General features: G+C 41.3%; 1 protein-coding gene across 1 annotated transcript in view; it reads left to right on the top strand.

Moving 5' to 3' along the window:
• Positions 1–20,822, top strand: part of LOC113026984 (inositol 1,4,5-trisphosphate receptor type 2-like) — a 67,393-nt gene that overhangs the window by 11,200 nt on the left and 35,371 nt on the right. Inside the window, exons 11-37 of the mRNA XM_026176344.1 lie at positions 1,650–1,801; positions 2,303–2,402; positions 2,482–2,642; positions 2,734–2,875; positions 3,030–3,188; positions 3,796–3,968; positions 4,194–4,313; positions 4,546–4,731; positions 4,815–5,066; positions 5,149–5,296; positions 5,402–5,552; positions 6,405–6,592; positions 6,691–6,814; positions 6,931–6,988; positions 7,149–7,326; positions 7,601–7,768; positions 8,203–8,289; positions 8,384–8,509; positions 8,633–8,755; positions 8,914–9,114; positions 9,468–9,719; positions 9,885–10,010; positions 10,125–10,253; positions 10,488–10,608; positions 11,237–11,418; positions 11,728–11,870; positions 12,393–12,501. Of these exons, the coding sequence (XP_026032129.1) occupies positions 1,650–1,801; positions 2,303–2,402; positions 2,482–2,642; positions 2,734–2,875; positions 3,030–3,188; positions 3,796–3,968; positions 4,194–4,313; positions 4,546–4,731; positions 4,815–5,066; positions 5,149–5,296; positions 5,402–5,552; positions 6,405–6,592; positions 6,691–6,814; positions 6,931–6,988; positions 7,149–7,326; positions 7,601–7,768; positions 8,203–8,289; positions 8,384–8,509; positions 8,633–8,755; positions 8,914–9,114; positions 9,468–9,719; positions 9,885–10,010; positions 10,125–10,253; positions 10,488–10,608; positions 11,237–11,418; positions 11,728–11,870; positions 12,393–12,501 (4,059 nt within the window). The remainder of the gene's footprint in view (positions 1–1,649; positions 1,802–2,302; positions 2,403–2,481; positions 2,643–2,733; positions 2,876–3,029; positions 3,189–3,795; positions 3,969–4,193; positions 4,314–4,545; positions 4,732–4,814; positions 5,067–5,148; positions 5,297–5,401; positions 5,553–6,404; positions 6,593–6,690; positions 6,815–6,930; positions 6,989–7,148; positions 7,327–7,600; positions 7,769–8,202; positions 8,290–8,383; positions 8,510–8,632; positions 8,756–8,913; positions 9,115–9,467; positions 9,720–9,884; positions 10,011–10,124; positions 10,254–10,487; positions 10,609–11,236; positions 11,419–11,727; positions 11,871–12,392; positions 12,502–20,822) is intronic.

Genomic DNA, 20,822 nt, shown 5'->3' on the forward strand with positions numbered 1-20,822 from the left:
CGCACTTTAGGTTTTCGTTTAATTTAGGTTCCCAGTGAACTATGTTTGCAGAGGACGTGAGCTGCAGTCGGAGTATGTAGCAGGTGGAGGAATGCACTGGCGAGAAGAGGAATGAAACACATGGGTGTGAATGAGATGGGGGGAGATAAGGGAATGATAAAGATTTGAGGAGTGGAAGTAGTGAAGGTGGATTAGTTTAAATTCCTGAAATTACAGCGAACAAGAGAGGTGAAGAAAAGGGTGCGGAGGAGGGTGAAAAGGTGGAAATAAGTGTACAGGGAGATTTGTGACAGAAGGATAGTGAAAGGGAAGGTTTTCAACATATAGTGAGACCTGCTATGATGTATGACTTAGAGATGTGACACTAACAAAAAAACAGGAGGCTGAGCATGAGGTAGTAGACTTAAAAATGCTAAGATTTTTTCCTCTGGTGATGAACGGGAGTAAGAGGATTAGAAATTAGTATTTTGGAGGGGCGGGTCTGGTTACAGAGGTGACGCTGAGATGAATATGGAGCTGCCAGGCAAGAGGAAAAGAGGAGGTTCATGGATGTAGTGAAGCAAGACATGCAAAGGGTTGGTGTAACAGAGGAGGATGCTAGAGATGTTGTGATATGGAGGCAAATGATCCACTGTGGCGACCCCTAAAAAAGGAGCAACTGAAAGAAGTACTAGTTAAGGATAATGACTTTGAATGGTAGTGAAGTGTAGAAAAAATAGGAAAGTGCAGGAAAGCAGGATAAAAATAACATTGTGATTTGATGCATGCTCAATCATCCAGGTAGGTAAATCTCCAAAAGTTGATTCAGTTCATCCGGACGTAGCGTTTTGTGGGAGAAACGTTTCGTCACTCATCCAAGTGACTTCTTCAGATTAAGGAACTGACCTCCCAGCCCATTGTTCCTTCAGTGGGCTGGTTTCAGTCATTGTGCAAATGTACTGTTTATAAGATTTGGGGAAACCTGCAGTCAGCTGAGACTGAAGAAGTCACTTGGATGAGTGACGAAACGTTTCTCCCACAAAACGCTACGTCCAGATGAACAAAATCAACTTTTGGAGAACATCGTGATTTACATACATGAAGTCACTCAATACACTTGAGAGTTACCAGTCCGATCCAGAGCCTGTTAGCCTGTTAATTATTTTTCTTTCCTGTGCAACTCCACTGTATGTATGCAATATTACATGCTGTATTTAAAAGCAATCATGAGTAGCTGGAACTAGCATTAACCCAAAAAACAAGCAAACCAAAAAAACTTGAACAATTTGAGTCACTAAAAGTTTAAAACTTTTCAGTCAATTTTCTTTTGACTTTTAGACGTTTGAGCAACAAAAATAAGCATTTTGATGCAATGGTTCAGGAGGATAATTTGCACAATAGCCCCGTTAACCTGTGTATTAATGAGTTGCACTCTGTACGACTTTCTTCAATTGACCCATTTGCGTAGCCGAGCTCTGCAGAGAGATTCTTTTTTTTCTCAAGTTAAACCAGCATCGACTCTGCGCTTGCTGTGCTGTGTTGAGTCTGATAGTTGAAACAGACTCTGACTGACGAGTAACTTGCCTGTGCCATATAAGCTTTTAAACTGCACACACAAATGTTTACTTCCTTTGTTTTTGTGGGTGTGTATGTGCGTGTGTACGCTTCAGAATGAGACCGATATTGTGTACTCGAAGAAGAAGAATCAAGCAGCAGAAAGGATTGCTTTCACCTTGGTTTCTGTTCCTCATGGGAATGACATTTCATCTCTGTTTGAGCTGGATGCCACCACTCTGCAGCGTGCCGACTGTCTCGTGCCCAGGTCAGTTATTCCCACGCGAGGCAACGCTAAAGAAAATAGGTCACAGCTTTAACTTCCACAGGAGGCTCACAGTAGCTCATGTCAGAAAATCTTCCATTTCTAATTCTAACTTCTGACCCTTTTTCTTGAGATTACTTAAATTTTGTTGTTAGTAATAATTATAGTGACTCATGGGGGATGGAGTAAAACAGCGTTATTAAAGGTTATTCCAGTTCACAATAAGTGGAACACATTCTAGGTTAATGTCTGTAAATTGTAAAAAAAAAAATCAATCACAAACCATTGGAGTAAAAGTTGGAATAGCTGTTAAAAAACAGAAATTTTAGCTTTGTAATGGGAATTTGTGACTTTCAGTATCCCAAAGTCTTGCTGCTGCTAAAAATAACAATTTAAGAATGGATGTAGGTTAATTGACTTTACTGGATGGATCACTTTTAATTATTTTACCGCAGATAAATAATTAACTGACATTCATGCTGTGAATAAATTGTCCTTCCTCAGAAACTCCTATGTAAGACTTAGACACCTGTGCACCAACACCTGGGTGACCAGCACCAACGTCCCCATTGATGCAGATGAGGAGCGTCCAGTTATGCTCAAGGTCTGAATATGGCCACACTCACACACTCGCGCTAACCCTGGATAGATTACTTAACATATTTTTTTGGCTGTCACAATAGATTGGCACCTGTTCTACTAAAGAGGACAAAGAAGCGTTCGCCATTGTGTCTGTTCCCCTATCAGAGGTCAGAGACTTGGACTTTGCTAATGATGCAAACAAAGTCTTGGAGTCCACTGTGAAGAAGTGTTTCAACGCCAGTATTACTCAAAATGAGAGGAGGTATAGAAAAGCAAGCACCGCGACACACGTAACACCAGATGATGTGCGTACTTCATGTTCTGATGTAATATTTCATTCGTGCATATTTCAGGTTTGTGACTAAGCTTTTGGAGGACCTGGTTTACTTTGTGTGTGTGGTGCCCAACAACGGAGAGGACGTTCTGTCTGTGGTCACATCCACGCCCAACCGGGAGCGGCAGAAACTCATGCGGGAACAAAACATCCTTGCCCAGGTCAGGAATATGTAAACACAGGTGCTGATTGGTACTAAGTATTAAAAAAGGCCCCGGTGCAAAAGTCTACTGCAACGAATGATACAGCTAAATTACAATAAAAACATTTTGTGTTCCGTTCTTTATCAGTGCATTGTGGTTTTTGCTTGTCTAGATATTTGGCATCCTGAAGGCTTCATTTACAGATAGTGGCGACGGGCCAATGCTAAGGTTGGAGGAACTGGGAGACCAGCGCTATGCTCACTACAAGTATATGTTCAGCCTGTGCTACAGGATCCTACGCCACTCCCAACAGGACTATCGCAAGAACCAAGTATGTTGTCATGCTGTATATAAGTTGCTGTTTTTGGGTTTGATCAGCTAACCAGTGCGGGGAAAATAATAAAATAATAAAATCATGTAGCAACAAAGTCTCTGGCACTTTGTTGATTTATTTTATTTTATTTTTTTTTTCAGGCCAGGAAAGTTGTTCCCTGGCCTCCATACAAGCTGATATTGAGTTTTCATTGAGTTGTCATCAGGGTCATTAACAGTGTCAATAAGATGTGAGGTAGCTAAGGATAGAGGTGGCTTTTGACTGAAACCAGTATAGATTCTGCCAGATGGTCTGAAAAAATCTATTGGGGACCCCAACTGATGTGTTAATGGTCCCAATCGAAGTAGTAGGTCTCAAAAAGAAAAATACATGGCAACATTCAGTCAACAATTGTGCTATGATGATCAAAACAGCAAAATGTATGAAAACATTCCCTTCTTTAATTTTATTGCAAATCCAGTTTTTTATTTATTATTATTTATTTTAATAAAACAAAAGTCCTTTGGTGAGTCTCACCCACACACATATATACACACACACACTTTTATTTCACCACGTTCTGCATTACGAGTGCTGATAAACGCATGTTTGTTTCCTCATGCAGGAATATATAGCCAAAAAATTCACAATCATGCAGTCTCAGATCGGGTATGAGATTCTGGCTGAAGACACGATCACTGCACTGGTGCACAACAACCGCAAGCTGCTGGAAAAACACATTACAGCCAGAGAGATTGAGACCTTTGTCAACCTGCTGAGGCGCAACAGAGAACCCAGGTCAGTCAAGCAGACCTCCCAAATATTAGACAACCCCAGGGAACAATTACATGGAGGGAAAAAAATGCTGGAAAAGTGTTAAATTAGTTCAAATCTTTCTTCCAGCTGCTGCTTACTTACTTGATATCTTTTATTTCTTCTATTTTTATATATACTGGTTAATCTTAAATGTAAATATATATTTGAACAAACCTCGGCATTTCATGTCTGCTCTGCTTTGCACAGATTTCTGGACTATTTGTCTGATCTTTGTGTGTCCAACAAGACGGCCATCCCCATCACACAAGAGCTTATCTGTAAATTCATGCTGAATCCTTCCAATGCAGATATCCTCATCCAGACCAAGTGAGTCACACCTGGTGATTGTTATATTTTAAAATGTCCCGAACCATTAAAAAAAAAAAAAAATTCCAATATGTGATGCCTTTGCACAGCGTGCGAGACTGCCGTTTCCTCCAGAGCATCTACCTCTTGTGAAATGTATATTTTCAGCAGCAGCAGCTCTACATCAGTGTGTAAAGTGAGCAGTTTTTCTAGCTACTACTTAATGTCTCACTCGCTCCTTTATCCTTCCAAGACTAATCTCAAACATAGAGTCCAGCAACCTGGAGTCCTCTCTGATACAAGAAGAGGGGGAGGAGGAGGAGGTTTGGCTCTATTGGATCGACAGCAACAAGGAGCCTCATGGCAAATCCATCCGCCACATGGCCCAGGATGCTAAGGCCAGCCACAAGTGTGATGCCGAGATCATTACCTACTACAGGTCTCTTTAACATTCAGTTCCACAAATGCGTGCACAGAAACCATTTTCCCCTTTTTCTGACAATTTCTTCTTCTACTCCACAGATACCAGTTAAACCTGTTTGCTAAAATGTGTCTGGACCGACAGTACCTAGCCATCAACCAGATCTCCAGTCAGCTATCTGTGGATCTGCTCCTGCGGTGCATGTATGACGACTGCCTGCCCTACAACCTCAGAGCCTCCTTTTGCCGCCTCATGTTGCATATGCATGTGGATCGTGACCCACAGGAGTCCGTGGTTCCTGTGCGCTATGCCCGCCTCTGGACCGAGATCCCCTCCAAGATCAACATTAATGAGTGAGCATCTACGTGTTGGGTTATATGTGTTTACAAGTACAATTTGTGAGTGACTACATGTAGATTTTAATGGCTTCAACAGGTTTGAGTATGAGTCAACTGACAGCTCAACGGAGGAAATGAAGAAGAAGTTTGCTCCAACTATGGAGTTTGTGGAAGAATATCTTAAGGATGTGCTAAACCAGGCTCATCCTTTTGAGGAAAAAGCTAAGAATGAACTCACATTGGAGGTAGGATAAACAAAACTTCAGATATAACTTTGGCATGTTTTTTTTTTCATTTACTGGTTTTATTGGGTTGTTTTAATGATGGATCATGTTTGATTTCTCTTTCAGGTGGTGAACCTGGCTCGAAATCTGGTTTACTTTGGTTTTTATAGCTTTAGTGAGTTGCTGCGCCTCACGCGCACTCTGCTGTCCATCTTGGATTTTGTCCAGTACCCGGCCAGCCCCTTGAACAAGCTCAGCAAAGGCCCAGAGGCTGGCGGTTAGTGCAGTTATGTGTTTAAATTACTGTATGTGTGTCTTTGAATTTTTTTTTAATCTAAATTTAAAAAATGCAGAGAACAGAGGAAATGACAGATCTGCTCATGCAATGCAGATAGAATTTAAACAAAAATTAAAACTTTTAAGATTGGTGAACAGACTGGTAGATACAAATGGTGTTGAGGTTTAATGACATGAAAACACTAACTATATATTAACTTTTCTTCAGCTGGAGAAACATCTGGGTCATCTACGATGCTGTGAAAAAGTTTTTGCCCCTTTCCTTTTTTCATAGGTTTTCAGAATATCTGTCACCCCTTATATTTTAAACAACTTGTAAAATCAAACAAAGATAACCAGTTTAAATAGAAAATGCAGTTTTTAAATTATGATTTTAATTAACTGAGTGGAGAAAAAGATATCCAAACCCACCTGCCCTGTGTGAAAAAGCAATTGCCACCTAAGCCTAATAACTGGTTTTGCCACTCTTTGCAACAAGAGCTGCAATCAAGTGTTTGCGATACCTGCCAAAAAAAAAAAGGGGTTTATCACAGTTAATTCATGATTCATGATTTGTCATTAATGTGACTATATGTGAAAAAGTAATTCATTTATTATTCATTACTTTTTCACATGGGGCAGGTAGGTTTGGATAGCTTAAAGTTTTATGATGTGAAATGTGACAAATATGCTGAAAACACTAAGAAATCAAGAAGAGGCAAATACTTTTTCATAGCTGTGTAGCATTTTATTTCTCTTGACTTTCCTAGCTTTTAATGAACGTAATCTAACTTCAATTGACTTGACACACACAAACACATAATGAGACATGTATAAATCTTATTTTCTTTAGGCAACAATGTCCTGCGAACGATCCACGGTGTTGGTGAAATGATGACTCAGATGGTGATGAGTCGAGGTGTGCCACACATCCTCCCTGACTCTCCTCCTTCTCTACGCTATGGGAAGGTGCTCTTCCTGCCTGAAAATGAGGATTTGATGGTGATGGACACAAAACTAAAGATCATCGAGATCCTGCAAGTCAGTGGCACTTCTATATGTTCTGCTTACCATCACTGCTGCATTTTCTTTTTCCAGTGCTTGACACTTTTTTTGTGAACTTTGTTTTTTTCTGACAGTTCATCTTGAGTGTGAGGTTGGATTACAGGATCACATACTTACTGTCGATCTACAAGAAAGCGTTTGGGGACAGGGCCTTAACTGACAGCTCGATGTCTTTGGCCGATGTGCCTCCAATAACACGTGAGACTTTCCTCTCTTACCGTGCAAATGCAGAAAAGTTATTTATTACATTATCCTGTGTTGATTACTGCAGTCTGCTCACGTCACTTTTTCTTTCATTTTATTTTTGTCTTCAGCTTGTGAACCTGACATAGATGAGATTGTACAAAAAGCAGAGAGCATGTTTGTAGAAAGGTAGGTGAACATGTGCCTATTTATTGACTCCGCATGATTTGTTAGGGCATTTATGCCTTTATTAGATTGACAGTAGAGACAGACAGGAAATGTATGCCAGTGTTTTTTAATATGCTTTCAAACATTCAGATAAAGCAAATTAAAATTTAAATATGCACAGCTCTGACTTCAGCTCTGAGTGGAGCGCGGTGGAGCTGGACGGTGAGGATGGCCGGACATTTTTGAAGGTTCTGATCTATCTCATCATGCAAGATTACCCCCCACTGGTATCTGGGTCTCTGCAGCTCCTCTTTAAACACTTCAGTCAGAGATCTGAGGTGCTGGAGGCCTTCAAACAGGTAACAACAAAGCAGTTGCACTTTCTGAGTTAAGCGATTATTTTTTTCAGTACTGGTTGATGTAATCAGTTTGGAGGAGGAGTGTTCTCTAAAGAGCCAACAGCTCTAAAATGCATCACTAAGAGATTCCTCAGATGAAAAAAAAACTGCCTCAGAGCCAGTTTGACTCCAAAGTGGTACACAGAGACTTATTAGAAGATAGAAATTTCTTTTGGTTATACATATTTTAGGAATATCCCTGACTGACTCTTCATTGTGCGCATGTGTGTCTTAGGTGCAGCTGCTCGTGTCAGAGCAGGATGTAGAGAACTACAAGCAGATCAAGTCGGATCTGGACCAGCTGCGTCTGACCGTTGAGAAGTCAGAGCTGTGGGTGGAGAAGAGTGTAGTCTACACCGGTGAAGAACTTGCTGCCAAGATGGCCAAAGAGCCAAACACTGAGGTGCTGTGCTCGTATTTAAAAGTAAAGCATCTAGAAGCAACATCTAAAAGTAACGTTTTAGAATTGGATATGACATTTTCAGCTCTCTCAGAAATTACTGTTTGTGTTAAATGGGCCATCAGTAATTCTTCTGCACTGTAAATGGTTTCGATGATTGTTGTTTTTTCTTCACAGCTAATGAAAAAGTCCAACTGTTCTGTTAGCTTAATTAGTAAAAAATGTCTGACTTCACAGGGAACTGCATTTAGGCACTTGTGTGTGACAAATTTTTATTTTTACTGTTATTTTTAGAGCATCTCCGTGAGTGCTGGAAGTCTTTGAACACACTTTAATAACTCACTGAGATGGGATAAGATTGTTTCATATTAAAAACAGACCTGTTTTAAAGTGGACATTGAGCACAACTGTTTTCACATGTCTCATGTCTCTCTCAGGAGGCTGTTCTGAGCCCAGTGCAGGATGGGGAAAGTAAACCTCAGATTGACGGTAACAAGGCAAACAACTATAAAATAGTAAAAGAGGTGCGCTGCACATCCTTATCTCAAGTGTGTTCCTGTAAAATGTCTGTTGGGCTCTTGTGCATCTGAGAAAAAAATTTGTGGGTCTCATCTATAGATCCTGCTGCGGCTCAGTAAGCTGTGTTACGGCAACAAGAAGAGTCGCGTGCAGCAGCAGAGGCTGCTGAAGAACATGGGAGCTCATACAGTGGTGCTGGACCTGCTGCAGATCCCTTATGAGAAGGTAAGCCGTGTACACAACAGCCAGTTCAATGATTTTCTGCTTCACTCTGTGTGCAACATAGTTACTGGATGTCTTCCTGATTCTCTAATCATCTTTTATTTCCCCGGTGCCATGTTCTCACAGAGTGATGACAAGATGAATGACATCATGACCCTGGCACATACATTTCTCCAAAACTTTTGCAAAGGAAACCATCAGAATCAAGTTCTCCTACATAAACAGCTGAACCTCTTCCTCACTCCAGGGGTGTGTAGACATGACTATCCTCCACTTTTTCTCATGCTGGCATACCTTTGGGTGCCCTCTTTCTAGTAGTGCGACAGCCGTATGGTTTCTTTTGATGAATGATTCAGTGTGCCGTTTAAGTGAACGTTATCATCTTCACAACTTTTGCTTTTCTCCAGCTGCTGGAAGCTGAGACGATGCGCCACATCTTTATGAACAACTACCAGCTGTGCAATGAGATCAGTGAGCGGGTGGTCCATCATTTTGTCCACTGCATCGAAACGCACGGAAGACATGTTCAGTACCTCAAGTTTTTGCAAACCATTGTGAAGGCTGATACAAAATATGTAAAGAAATGTCAGGACAAAGTCATGACAGAGGTTTGTTTTTATTGTTTGTTTTTTGTGTGAAAAATGGGAAAAAATAATCTTATGAACAGGAAACACTCATGTGGAAGTTCTCCAAATCAGTTATCATGTATTTTTCTTAATAACTGCAGCCACTCATCTAACTGGTTATTTAAATTTAACATGTGACAGATTGTTATTACTAATCATAACATTTCATGTTTGGTTTTCACTGAACTTGAGAAGATGAGAATACTTGCGCACTACACAAAGAATCAATTATAAATTGAAAGGCTTTTTTTGATGCTTACTTTTAAATGAATGCCGGTGTGCGAGACTCTTCCTTAAACCTTTCTTCTTCTTGGGTTCTCTGTTTGCGTTTCCAGCTGGTGAACGCTGGTGAGGACGTGCTGGTGTTCTACAACGACCGCTCGTCTTTCCAGGTGTTGTTGCAAATGATGGGTTCTGAGCGGGAGCGGGCCGATGAGTATGGAGCTCTGGCGTATCATAACACACTCGTGGAGCTGCTGGCTGCCTGTACCGAGGGAAAGAACGTCTACACTGAGCTGAAATGCAATTCCCTGCTGCCGCTGGATGACATTGTTAAAGTTGTCACTGATGTGAATTGCATACCAGAGGTAGTGACCAGATAGTTTTACGACACAATAAGAATACACATTGAGGTGTAGGGTAAAGATAAATAATATCGCCATCCTTCTGTAAAGACATTTTTGGTTATGTTTCAGTGCTGTGTGCCTTCAAAAACTAATTGGACATTGCTTTTTCTAATTTCTCGCCCTAAGGTCAAAACTGCTTATGTGAACTTTGTGAATCACTGCTATGTGGACACAGAGGTCGAAATGAAGGAGATCTACACCTCCTCCCATATCTGGAAGCTCTTTGATAATTTCCTGGTGGACATGGCCAGTGTAAGTCAGGTTCATTCACCTCTTTTTCTTTCCTTATGAGCCTGTGTATGTGTCAAGACTATTGCATAAGAAATGATAATAGACATATTCCTCTTCATGATTTTTGTAATTTAGGTGTGCAACACTACAACGGAGCGTAGCCATGCAGATCTAGCCCTGGAGAAGTATGTGACGGAGACGGTGATGGCCATTGTCAAGGGTTTCTTCAGCTCTCAGTTCTCTGTTAATCACTCTAACCTACAGGTATCTCTTCACCCCTGACAAGCATGCAAATGTCATGGATTTGGATAATTTTTGGGGTGAACATATTTAATAAAGATTGAGTTTTTTTTTTTTAGCAGTAATGCAGTAATGACCTCAGAGACATTCAATTTTCAAGTCATGCCATCTGATTGTTCCTCTGTATTTCTCTGTGGTTATGCCTTTTTAAGTTAAAGCATCCTGCTAGTTCTTCTTCTTCTTTTATTTAACATGTAGACAAACCAGTCTATCTTCATCAAGCTCCTCCAGTCAGCCTTCCGGATTTACAACTGCACATGGCTCAGCTCAGCTCAGAAGGCTAATATTGAGAGTTGTATCAAAACACTGTCCGATGTGGGTGAGTGATGCAACTTTGCTCTTCAGCCTCGATAGGAGATGGTTTCATTACTTCACATTCACTGTATATTTAAAAAGTTTTAATCCATATCTTACAGTGCATATGCTGATCTGAATTTTTACCAATATTTATTGCTGTAATGTTGCTTTTCAATTGTCCTTTATTTTACTTATTATATGACATAATCGTGTGCAGCACAGTTCCATTGTCCTTTGCTGGATCAGCCAAAGTTAGGCTTTGGTTGCATTTGAGGTTGAAACACATTTGAAAAAGAGATCTTTCACAACACCTCCACGCAGTCCTATAAAAACTAAGTACACCCTGTGACTCAGTAGCTTGAGGAACCGCTTTTAGCAGCTATACCTTGAAGTAACTAGTTTCTGTATGACTTTAACAATCTCTGACATCATTGTGGAAGAATTTTGCCCCGTTCTTTTTTTTTTTTTTTTTTTTTTTTTTTTTTTTTTACAGTGTTGCTTCACTCCATTGACGTTTGCAAGCAGTACTTGGTGTGTGCTTAGTTTTCCATAGGGCTGCATAGAGTCCTGTGAAAGCCTCCCTTTTCGCATGACTGTAAAGTTAAGCTCACAATGACATCTCCTACATGTTCTACGTGTTCTTCCTTCAGCTAAGGCACGGTCCATAGCCATCCCTGTTGATCTGGACAGCCAGGTCAACACTTTGTCTCTCAAGTTCCATAGTAATATGGTGCAGCGGGCAGCTAAAGATTGGAGGATCTCTGCACGTACACGACCTCGCAAGGAGCCACTGGGTGGGCCTGACTATAAGAACATCATAGAGAAGCTGCAGGTGAACCTTTATTCTAACACTGGGAGTCTACATCTATGCTAGCAGCTCTGACACTGCAGTGCTTTGAGTCTATGATAATGTGCAACATGCTCAAGAAGGAATATTAGGCAAATGAACATTTTGATCTAACGACTGTGCTAAGCTGTTAGAATTTATCCTCTGGGTATATAGAAAGTTTCAATAGTCACAGTAGTGGCCTGACAAACTGACATTGCCATCCCTTGAAATTACGTAATGTATGAACATGCATGCTCATCAGCACTACAGTCTCTGCTGCAGCATTTTTAATGCATCTGTTGTGTTGTGCAGGGGGTTGTGTCCCATCTGGAGGAGCAGTTCAGTCCAAAGGTTCAGGCAGAGTTTTCTGTGCTGGTGGATGTTCTGCACAGCCCAGAACTGCTGTTTCCAGAGCCTGCTCGTTTACGCTGTGAGGGTGGAGCTTTTATGTCCAAGTAAGCAGCTCTCTATAAACTGTCCTTAGAACAAAGACAGCCTGCAGGCCACATTTTAAAGTGTTTGTCTGACCATTGGGAAAACTAGCAGCATGACTAAGTTAGTATTTGGAGTTATTTGCAGTTTTTGACAATGTTTTTTTCACCTTTTTATCAGCTGTGTAGATGCTGGAAAAGTAAAAAAAGAATAAACTTGCAAAACACACTTTAAATGATAAATGAACGTCATTGCATAGAGCCACATTCAGCTTTAAATGAAGTGAATGAGAGCATGGTAGCAAAAAAGTCAGTATTTGTGGCAGTGGCCTGCATGAATTGACAAATACATTTTGTAAAAAATACTCAGACACATCATCAAACCTCTGAGGGTGCTCTCACTATTTCTTCTCTATGACACCCTCTGGGAACAGAGAGAGGGAGATTTCACCTGCGGTGATCATTAAAGCGTGGCCTTGTTTTGTGAGCAAGCGAGTGCATTAACCAGAAACCAAAATGACGCAGCAACTCTTATCGCTCTTCCAGACTAATCAAACACACCAAGAAGCTGATGGACAAAGAGGATAAATTGTGTCTGAAGATCCTGAAGACGCTCAGAGAGATGCTGGAAAAGAAGGAAAGCTTTGAGCAATCTGTGAGTACATGACACTTTAGGTGACTTTAACAAGTTCACCAAGTGAATGGTTTTAGGATGTCACATTCACCTTTGCATACAAGTTACATTACGTGAGTGAGAACATCCAAAAGTTTGCTTTGGATTTATCCTCAACTTCATGTGTTGGCAATGCTGTGCTCCTATAGCAGTGCAGCGTAGTGCTTGTTTTCTCTCAGGTCTGTCAGCCCAGAGCCCAGACTCCCCTTCATCAGTATGCTGTGGGCCTTTCTGTGTTACATAAGGCAGGGAGGCACTTGAGGACACACTCACACTGAGAGGGAGAAAAGGAAGGAGGAAGTAAAGGAAGGAGGAGGAGGAGGTGGTGGTGGGGGAACGCACTGAACAAACAAATCAATACTGCAGCGAGTTGGGGGTACAGGAGCCCCTGTCCTGCTGCACCTCCCTCTCAGCCAGAGGCCCGGGAAGCGAATGACTAGAGTTGGTAGGATGACACGCAAATTTGTGTAGAGGAGACTCAAAGAGGTGGCTACGTGTGCGAGAGCGCGCATGTTTGTTCACATTGACAGGGGTGGAAGGTGAGGGCCAAAGTACAAAAACATCAAGCCTGTAATTACTTCTTGCTCCAGCTGTGTGGCGAGAGAAGGTGCCAGTCTGAAGTTCACACAGGATGCACCGTTCCTGTAAAAGACCTTTTATCAGTTCGCACAAAAACATGACATGGCCTGTTTTAATCGTCCACTGCTTTGCTCAGTTTGCAGCTCCATTTGTCTTGTTTTAAAGAAAAGTGGTAGGAAAGCACGTTTGCATGTTTCATGCATGCATGTGATTATTATTAGTCCACTTAAGGCACAGCTTATTAAAGCAGAACAAATGTATGTTCTTTTACCTTCTATTTCAGTATAATGGTATTACTAATACTGTCAGGACTACGTTGCTCAATATAGTACACGGCAACTTGTTTGACTTCCAGCTGCTTGAGGAGTCAGAGTTTTGCTTTTCCTTTTTGTGTTTGTATTGTGTGTCAGTCAGCCAAGCTATGTGGGGTTTTTTTTGTTTTTGTTTTTTTGGAGCGCTTTTTTTATTTTTTTTATTTGAAAGGCAAATGATTCAACAGTTGTGTGGAACAAGATAAGAGGAATTCAAAGTGGAAAAACAGTCACTTTTTTTTAAAAGCGGCTTGGAGAAGCCAGACAGTGCGGTAACGATATGTGAAATGTCAGTTTGTGTAGGTGTGCATGAGTGTGCTCGAGCATGTATTTGCGGCCTCTCTTTGTCATATCCGCGTAGCCCTGAGTGTGGAGCTGCAGCCTTACTGCACGAGAGAGAGAGAAAAACGATTGATGGAAATAATGAGAGAGAGAGGGAGGCAGGCAGGCAAGCAGACAGACAAAAACAGAAGGAGAGAGACAGAGTGACAGCAAAGGCAGTAGAGGTTGGTGGCTCCCCTGGGGTGCAATGAGTGGGTGGAGGAGAGTGAGTGAAAGAGATGGAGGGAGAGTCATTGAGGGAGCGAGGGAAGCAGCCATGTGAGGAGCCATGTGAGTGAAAGAGAAAAAAAAGTGGGCAGCGGCTGCAGGGATAGGGATTGGAGAGAAGCAGAGTCTGCTCAGTCCATGAGGAGACAGGGCAGGGGGTGCGCTTACGTAACAGCCTGCAGTGGCTGAGCCAGCGTCACGTGTACCACCACGTTCTCCCTCCCTCCCTGCTTACTCTCACTCTCCTGTCCGCTTGCTGCCTCTGTCTTCCTCCTTTGCTCCCTCTACGCTTTATCTTAGTCTGTGGCAGTCTGTCTGCCCGCCTGAGTATTATAATTTTATTTTTTTTGTCTCGCTCACACCTGCTCCCACCCAGGCCCTGCTCAGGTGTTTGCCTTGATCAGAGAGGGCAAGATCTGCAGTAACTGCACAGAGATGTGTTGGCTCTGGCTGCTGCATGTCACTTGTTTTGGCTGTCAGTAAAAGGCCACTTTAAATGTTTGTGCTCTCACTTGCCCTCAGGAAGTCTGTGTTGTATTGTTCGGGGTAAAAAGTTTAGTGATTTATTTAGCTTTATTTCCTTTTCTAAGGTGGATATCAGTCAGGACTACTTATAAAAATAAACAAATAAATAAATAGAAAACCTAATGATCTGCGCTTTTCTTTCCTTTAATGAAGTGAAGCAATTCTCCAAAACTGCTGAGCACTGTAGATTTTAATGGCACACATTTGATGCCAGCCAGTATTTACAACGCAAGGAAACGCTCATGTGTTTTTTAATAGTTTTTTTTCGCCAACAATGGGAGGCTGTTGAAAGAGAAGGATGTAAACGCCTTCGGCTACACAGAGAATACTTCATAATAGGATCAGCTGGTTGCTGGTTTCAGGGATTTGTTAGCAATAAGATATTTTTTTAAATCCTTGCAGTTACAAATGTTAGCAGCCTGTGATTAAACTTTTACTAGCCTGTATTTAAGATATTTTTTAAATTGATATAGACGTATGCATAAGTATGTAAACAAGTGACATAGGAATAAAAAACCAGCTAATTATATAATCTAAACCACTCTCACGTGGTTTCTTTTTCCTCTCTCTATCACACTCATCTGTCATTCACACGATGTCTGTCTGTCTCTCATTCTGTCTTGCTTGCCAAGTTTCACACCACCTGCCCAAGGCAAAGCAGATTTACAGATTACCACCCTCTCGATGCTAAGCGCATCACACACAAACGCACACGTAGATGCAAGGACTCAGACTCACACACACTCCCAGGCATGCAGTGTCATGCTGGCTTGCCCTGCGTGAGCTCATACTGCAGGCCTTTCCTTGTTTGTCTGTCTGATGGGAATCATGATGGACCATGCCTTTAGGTTTTCTAGGTGGAGAGGGTCAGGCAGGCAGAGAGCTGCGTGAGCTCATGCGTACATTGTAAAGGTTGACCTTTGGCTGGACTCTGGCTGAGACAGCATGCTGAGTTGAGTCAGAAAGTTGGAGATTGCAGAGGTCTAACCAAAATAGTTTTGATTTGTGAAGTTTAACTTATCTAATACAAAAAAAGTGTTTATTTTGCTGCGTGAACTTGTGCTGAGGAGGTTCTACTCAGTTCCTCTTGCCCTTGCTTCCCTCGATCCATCAGCCAGGTGTCTGTTAGGGGAGCATTATGCTTTGGTTTCCATGGCGATGAGGGATTAGAACACGTTGTTTTGTCTAGTCTGGCCGTGACTGGGCGCTGGAGGTCTGTGTACACCATGTAGAGATGCCTCCAGAACTGGAGCACGATGCCTGCTGAACTCTTTTAGTTCCAAGCAGAGAGAGACAGAGAGAAAGTTTCACTTGTACTGCAAGAAGATATCCTTCTAGAATCTAAAACACTGAATTATACTTATTTGAACTTAGAAATAATCTTCCTGTGGGTTGAGCAAAAATATTTCAGTTGCTCCAGTTGTTCTTATAAAACCTTGAACTTGGGTGGATAATTATTTTTAACCCTGTGTAGCTTTATAAAATCTGCAAGTTGAAGATGCTTGAAACTAGACCATCACGTTCATTTGTCGGACTCCTTTCTTGTTTAGTTCTGGCTGAAAAATTACTTTTAAATCACTGATTTACCTTGACACGAGCAACATAACAAATGTATTATGTGTGCAATGAGATTATTTACCTTTGAGATTTTCTAAAAAGAGATTGTCTTTATTTTTAGCATGCAGGAATTTTGAGGTTTTGAGTTACCTACGTATGGTATCTAAGTGTTTCTATGAATCTCAGTGGTTTTCAGTGTAAACAGAGTTTCACAAGTTCATAGTGTGTTGTTAGGTCACTTGTAGTCTGAGAGGCACATGACAAGAAAAGAGCCGGAATGACATGAATTTGAAATTGTGTTTGCGTTTATTGCTCATAGCTGGTGGACAACACGACACAAACCATCCAGTGATGATATAATACTCAAGACAAACAAGAGTCTGGTGAAGAACACTGTGTGTTTCAGTTAGCGTTCAGTATCTGCTTCAGTTTTTGATTCATTTCTTATGTCATGGTATCTCACATGTGCTCACACCTCTGTTAAAGCCTTTTATTACAGGGTGGACAAAAAAATGCTTTATTAACCATTTATCCTTAGAAGGATCTGAGCACCTGAACCGTATTTGATTGGAATAAATGCAATATTCCTTACTCTGTCTCTCAAAAATAAACGTCAGCGTCTCGAGGGTGTGTCATCAGTAACCAGCAGCTTAGAATAAGGGAAAAGTTTGATCCGCTGCAATTGATAGACTCAAAGTCCGTGGATCACAAAAATCAGATGGCCCCATGCTCTCTGAGAACCATGAGTGATTCTGCCAAATGTAATCTTATTTTTATGCTGATGTAATTTTTCAGAAGCCTCATGGCTGAAACATAAGCTCTCAAAAATTATTATGTTTTCCCCATGCTTGCCTTTTTATGTCAACTAAATTGCCCGAGTTCCAGTGAGGCAGGCAAAACAGATGAGCCTTGTTTGCCAGTCAGCTTATCTTCAGCATCATAGTCTCCTTAATAAACTCAATCAGTACATAATGATATTAGTGAATAACACATAACACTTCCACCGTAAACCCGCTGGTTAAAAGTCAGGCCTTCCCTAAAGCAGACCTGTTACTGAATGCTTGTTTACTTGTTTATGCTTGTATTTCCCTGACTCGTTCTCACCAATTGCTCTCACATGTGGGCTTAATTTGTTTTGCTGATGTGCTTGTTTGTTGGGTAAAAGCATTTCATGCGCTGTGGAACTGCAGCTTGAAATCATAAATGGCACCACTTGATGCGCGTGTGTCTTCCAGGATTCCAGATACCATTTGTAACCTCTTGGCCTTGCACGCAGCGCTCCACAGCTACTTCTGAACATGTCATATTCAGCAGCAGGTAAAAGAGATGGGATGAAATGCAAATATGCAGACATGGTTCACCCTAATGGACTTGACTAATGGCAAGAGTTTTAGGTAATCCTGAGCTCATCCAGCCACAATTTCACCAAAGAATGATGAACCCAGTGATCTCAGTTATGGGTGGCAGTTGCACACCACCCTATGTTCCCTCGTGTTTTGTTTTTCATCTGCGCTCCTGTTGTGTTTGTGGTAGAATAGCAGAAAAATGTGAAATAATGAAATACATTTTAATTTATTTTCTTTTTAAAAAAGAATAAATATCTTGGAGAAAACACTTTATAAAACATATTGATATGGATTTTATTATGACAGGTTCCCACTTTAAGCTTTTCATTTCTCCTTCAGCTCCAAGCTCGCCTTAGAGACAACAGAAATTTTTATTAGATTGCATGCAGCGCGTGCTTTTAAACTGTACATGATAAGATCGAATTTCCCTTTGAGTTTTTGTATAACAGAAGGTAGATTTTCAGTTTGACACTGTACTGATCAGTGTATTGACTGAAGTAACATAAGCTTTGTGATGGTGAAGTTGTTGGTCTCTCACAGCCTGTGGGGAAACTGTGCTATGCCACTGTGTGCTTGAGTCATTCTGTTCATAAAAGACCGACTCGGATTCCTCTGTGGAGGAAAAAAGTAAGACTGTTAGTCTTCCACCCCTCTCATCTCAACCTTGTTTGGGGAACATTGTCCTCCTGCACTGCCTGACACGCTGCTGCAGTTGACCTTATCAGAGCTCAGCAGCTCTAACTTCTCCATCCAGGCAGTGTATGTCCTGGTTTACAGCTGCTACTGCCCTCTGATGCCTGCATGAGTTTTCAGACCACCTAAAGAAGCACAGAACAGGCGGTGTCTTTTTATCCATGCTTCTCACCGGAGTTACAGGAATCTGTAGACAGCAGAGCTGCGAGAGGTGGTGGGGGGGAGTGAAGCTGGAGGTGGGGATCGGCAGCTCATCCTCAGCTTGGACACCAGAGCCGCAGTGTGGCGTGCCGGTGCACATTTTAAAACACCACGACTGTCTGCTCATTGCTAGGTTTTGTTTGTTCCTCTCCTCCTCCTCCTGCCACCCTCCTCTTACTTTTGTCAGTTCTCTCTCTCTCTCTCTCTCTCTCTCTCTCTCTCGCTCTCTCTCTTGCTCCCCCCCCTCTCTCTCTCTCTCTCGGCTCTTACATCACCTGACTAGAGTTTTTCTTGTCAATGCAGCAACAAGCAGATGAGTCAGGCAGGGCTGACTCTTCTCTACTGCCATCCTGCTTCCTCTATCCTCTCCTTTCTCTCTGCAGACCTAGCAGTGTGCTGGCTGCAGTGTGTGCCAGCACACTGCATCACCCAGAAGGGAGACAAAAAAATCCCCCCAAAAACCTGTCACCACCCCCACCTTTCAACTTCTCCCTACAAGAGGGAAAAGGGGAAAGTCAAACATGTTTAGTTTGCAAGGGAGCATGCAGTGGGATGCATTGCCTTATAGAGTGTAGTGCTGAGGTTGGAGATGCACTGGGATTGTGTCTGTGTAGTGGTGTGTGGAAATGAGAGACACTGACTCAATGGATCCTCACCTTCAGTTCAAGAAGTGTGTGCGTGCACGTGTGTGTGTACGTGCGTGTGTGTGTCTATGTGGGTGTGTGTCTGTGTTTCTGTGAGACATCTCAGCCAGACAGTGCAGGCAGACAAGTGTCTCTGCTGACTGCAGATGAGATAGAGTGTTTACTGACACAGGGAGCATCAGCTACACGTGCTCATCCACATCTTTGCTCTTCGGTACACTTAGTTTGAGGATGCTTAGCTGAACTGTATCTGGCCAGCCTCTGTGATGAGACATAGAGGTACCTCGTTTGCCTGATGCCTTGATATTGTATAATTAGACCTTTTCTTTTTTAAGGTTGCAGTTTGGAGCTTTTTTTTAAAAAAAAAAGAAAAAAAGAAATCCCATTATTTCTGCTTGATAATTCAGTTTCATTTTGGATGAACCACACTACATTTGACACATCCAAATGCACCCAAAATTTTATAAGAAGCAACTACTTACAACTTACAATGGCAGCTACACAAATGAGTCATATACATCTGAATACTAATTAGCTGTATGTGTCAGCTTTAAAGGAGGTGTGACAATCACAGCAGGGAAACTTGCAAAGGAACAAAGAGACCAGACAATTGCTGAACTGCTGGTGCGTCAGTCACAAACTGCAAAATTCTGAAATGTATAATAAAGGAAATGCATTTATTTTCATGCAAGTATTAGGATAAATGGAATGGGAAAAATTTCCATTAAATGTCTATAGGGTTGTAGGTCAGGTGAGGTGAGGTGACTTGTCTAACCAACAATGCCAGTCAGTGAATAAATCAATCCTTCTTTGTATAGGACCTTTCATGAAGGTTGACGCAGTTCAAAGTGCTTCATAGATGATTCAACATAAAAGCTACATAAAAAGAATTAAAAGTACCAAATATAAAACAAGATTTACAATATAAGTAAACTAAAAGGACAGTTAAAGAAAGAAATTGGTTGTTACTAATCGTTCAGAGCACGCACCAAATATTCACATTATTGAAGCAGGAGTCAGAACTTTTACTTAAACTTTGAATTAATTAATGTTAACACCTAATGAACAATTTCAGCTTTTAGTTATTTTATAGCCTAAAGGTTGCATAATTACAGCCTAAAAATGATCACATATATTCAAAACTATTAGGTACACCTGTTCAGCTGCTTGGTAATGCAAATATCTCATCAGCCAGTCATGTGGCAGCGACCTGATGGCAACCTGCCCGATGTTCAATCTTACGTCCTTCTGACTTTCCTTCTGAGTCTTTGGAAGTCTTTGCACTTCCACTGGATCTCTGGACTACAAACTCTCTCTCTACTTTTAAATTGTGTCTTAAAACCCATCCATTCAGAATTGCATATTCTTCACCATGACTCCGTCTTAGTCTATTTTTATCTTACTTAGCTTTTATACTTACATACTTTATCTTATGTTTTTATTTTGTTGTACTAATGTAAGGTGACCTTGAGGATCCTCAACAGGCGCCTATAAATAAAATGTATTATCATTATTATTATAAACGGAGCATCAGAATGGAGAGAAATGGCGATATAGGTGACTTTTTCTGCACAACCACCCAGAGCGATTACAGAGACTGTTCTGCTGATGCCAGAGCTCAGAGGAGAATGGTCAGACTGCTTCAAGTTGATAGGAAGGCAACAAATACTGATTCATTACAATCAAGTAGGGCTGTGCGATTATTGTCAAAATTAACTGACAAAAAACTGACAGAGCAAAAAAAAAAATTTCTCTTTCACTTAAACATAACACTGTTTTTGCATCCAAGTTGCGCTACATTCCTGTTCATTTACAAATCTTTGCATCAAAAGAAAATGTATCCTCGTTTGCGTAAATTCGGTGCATCGCTTGGAAGAAAACTAAATTTGTTGGACCTG

Source organism: Astatotilapia calliptera, chromosome 7 (genome assembly GCF_900246225.1).
Source record: "Astatotilapia calliptera chromosome 7, fAstCal1.2, whole genome shotgun sequence".
In the NCBI taxonomy this organism is placed as follows: Eukaryota; Metazoa; Chordata; class Actinopteri; order Cichliformes; family Cichlidae; genus Astatotilapia; species Astatotilapia calliptera.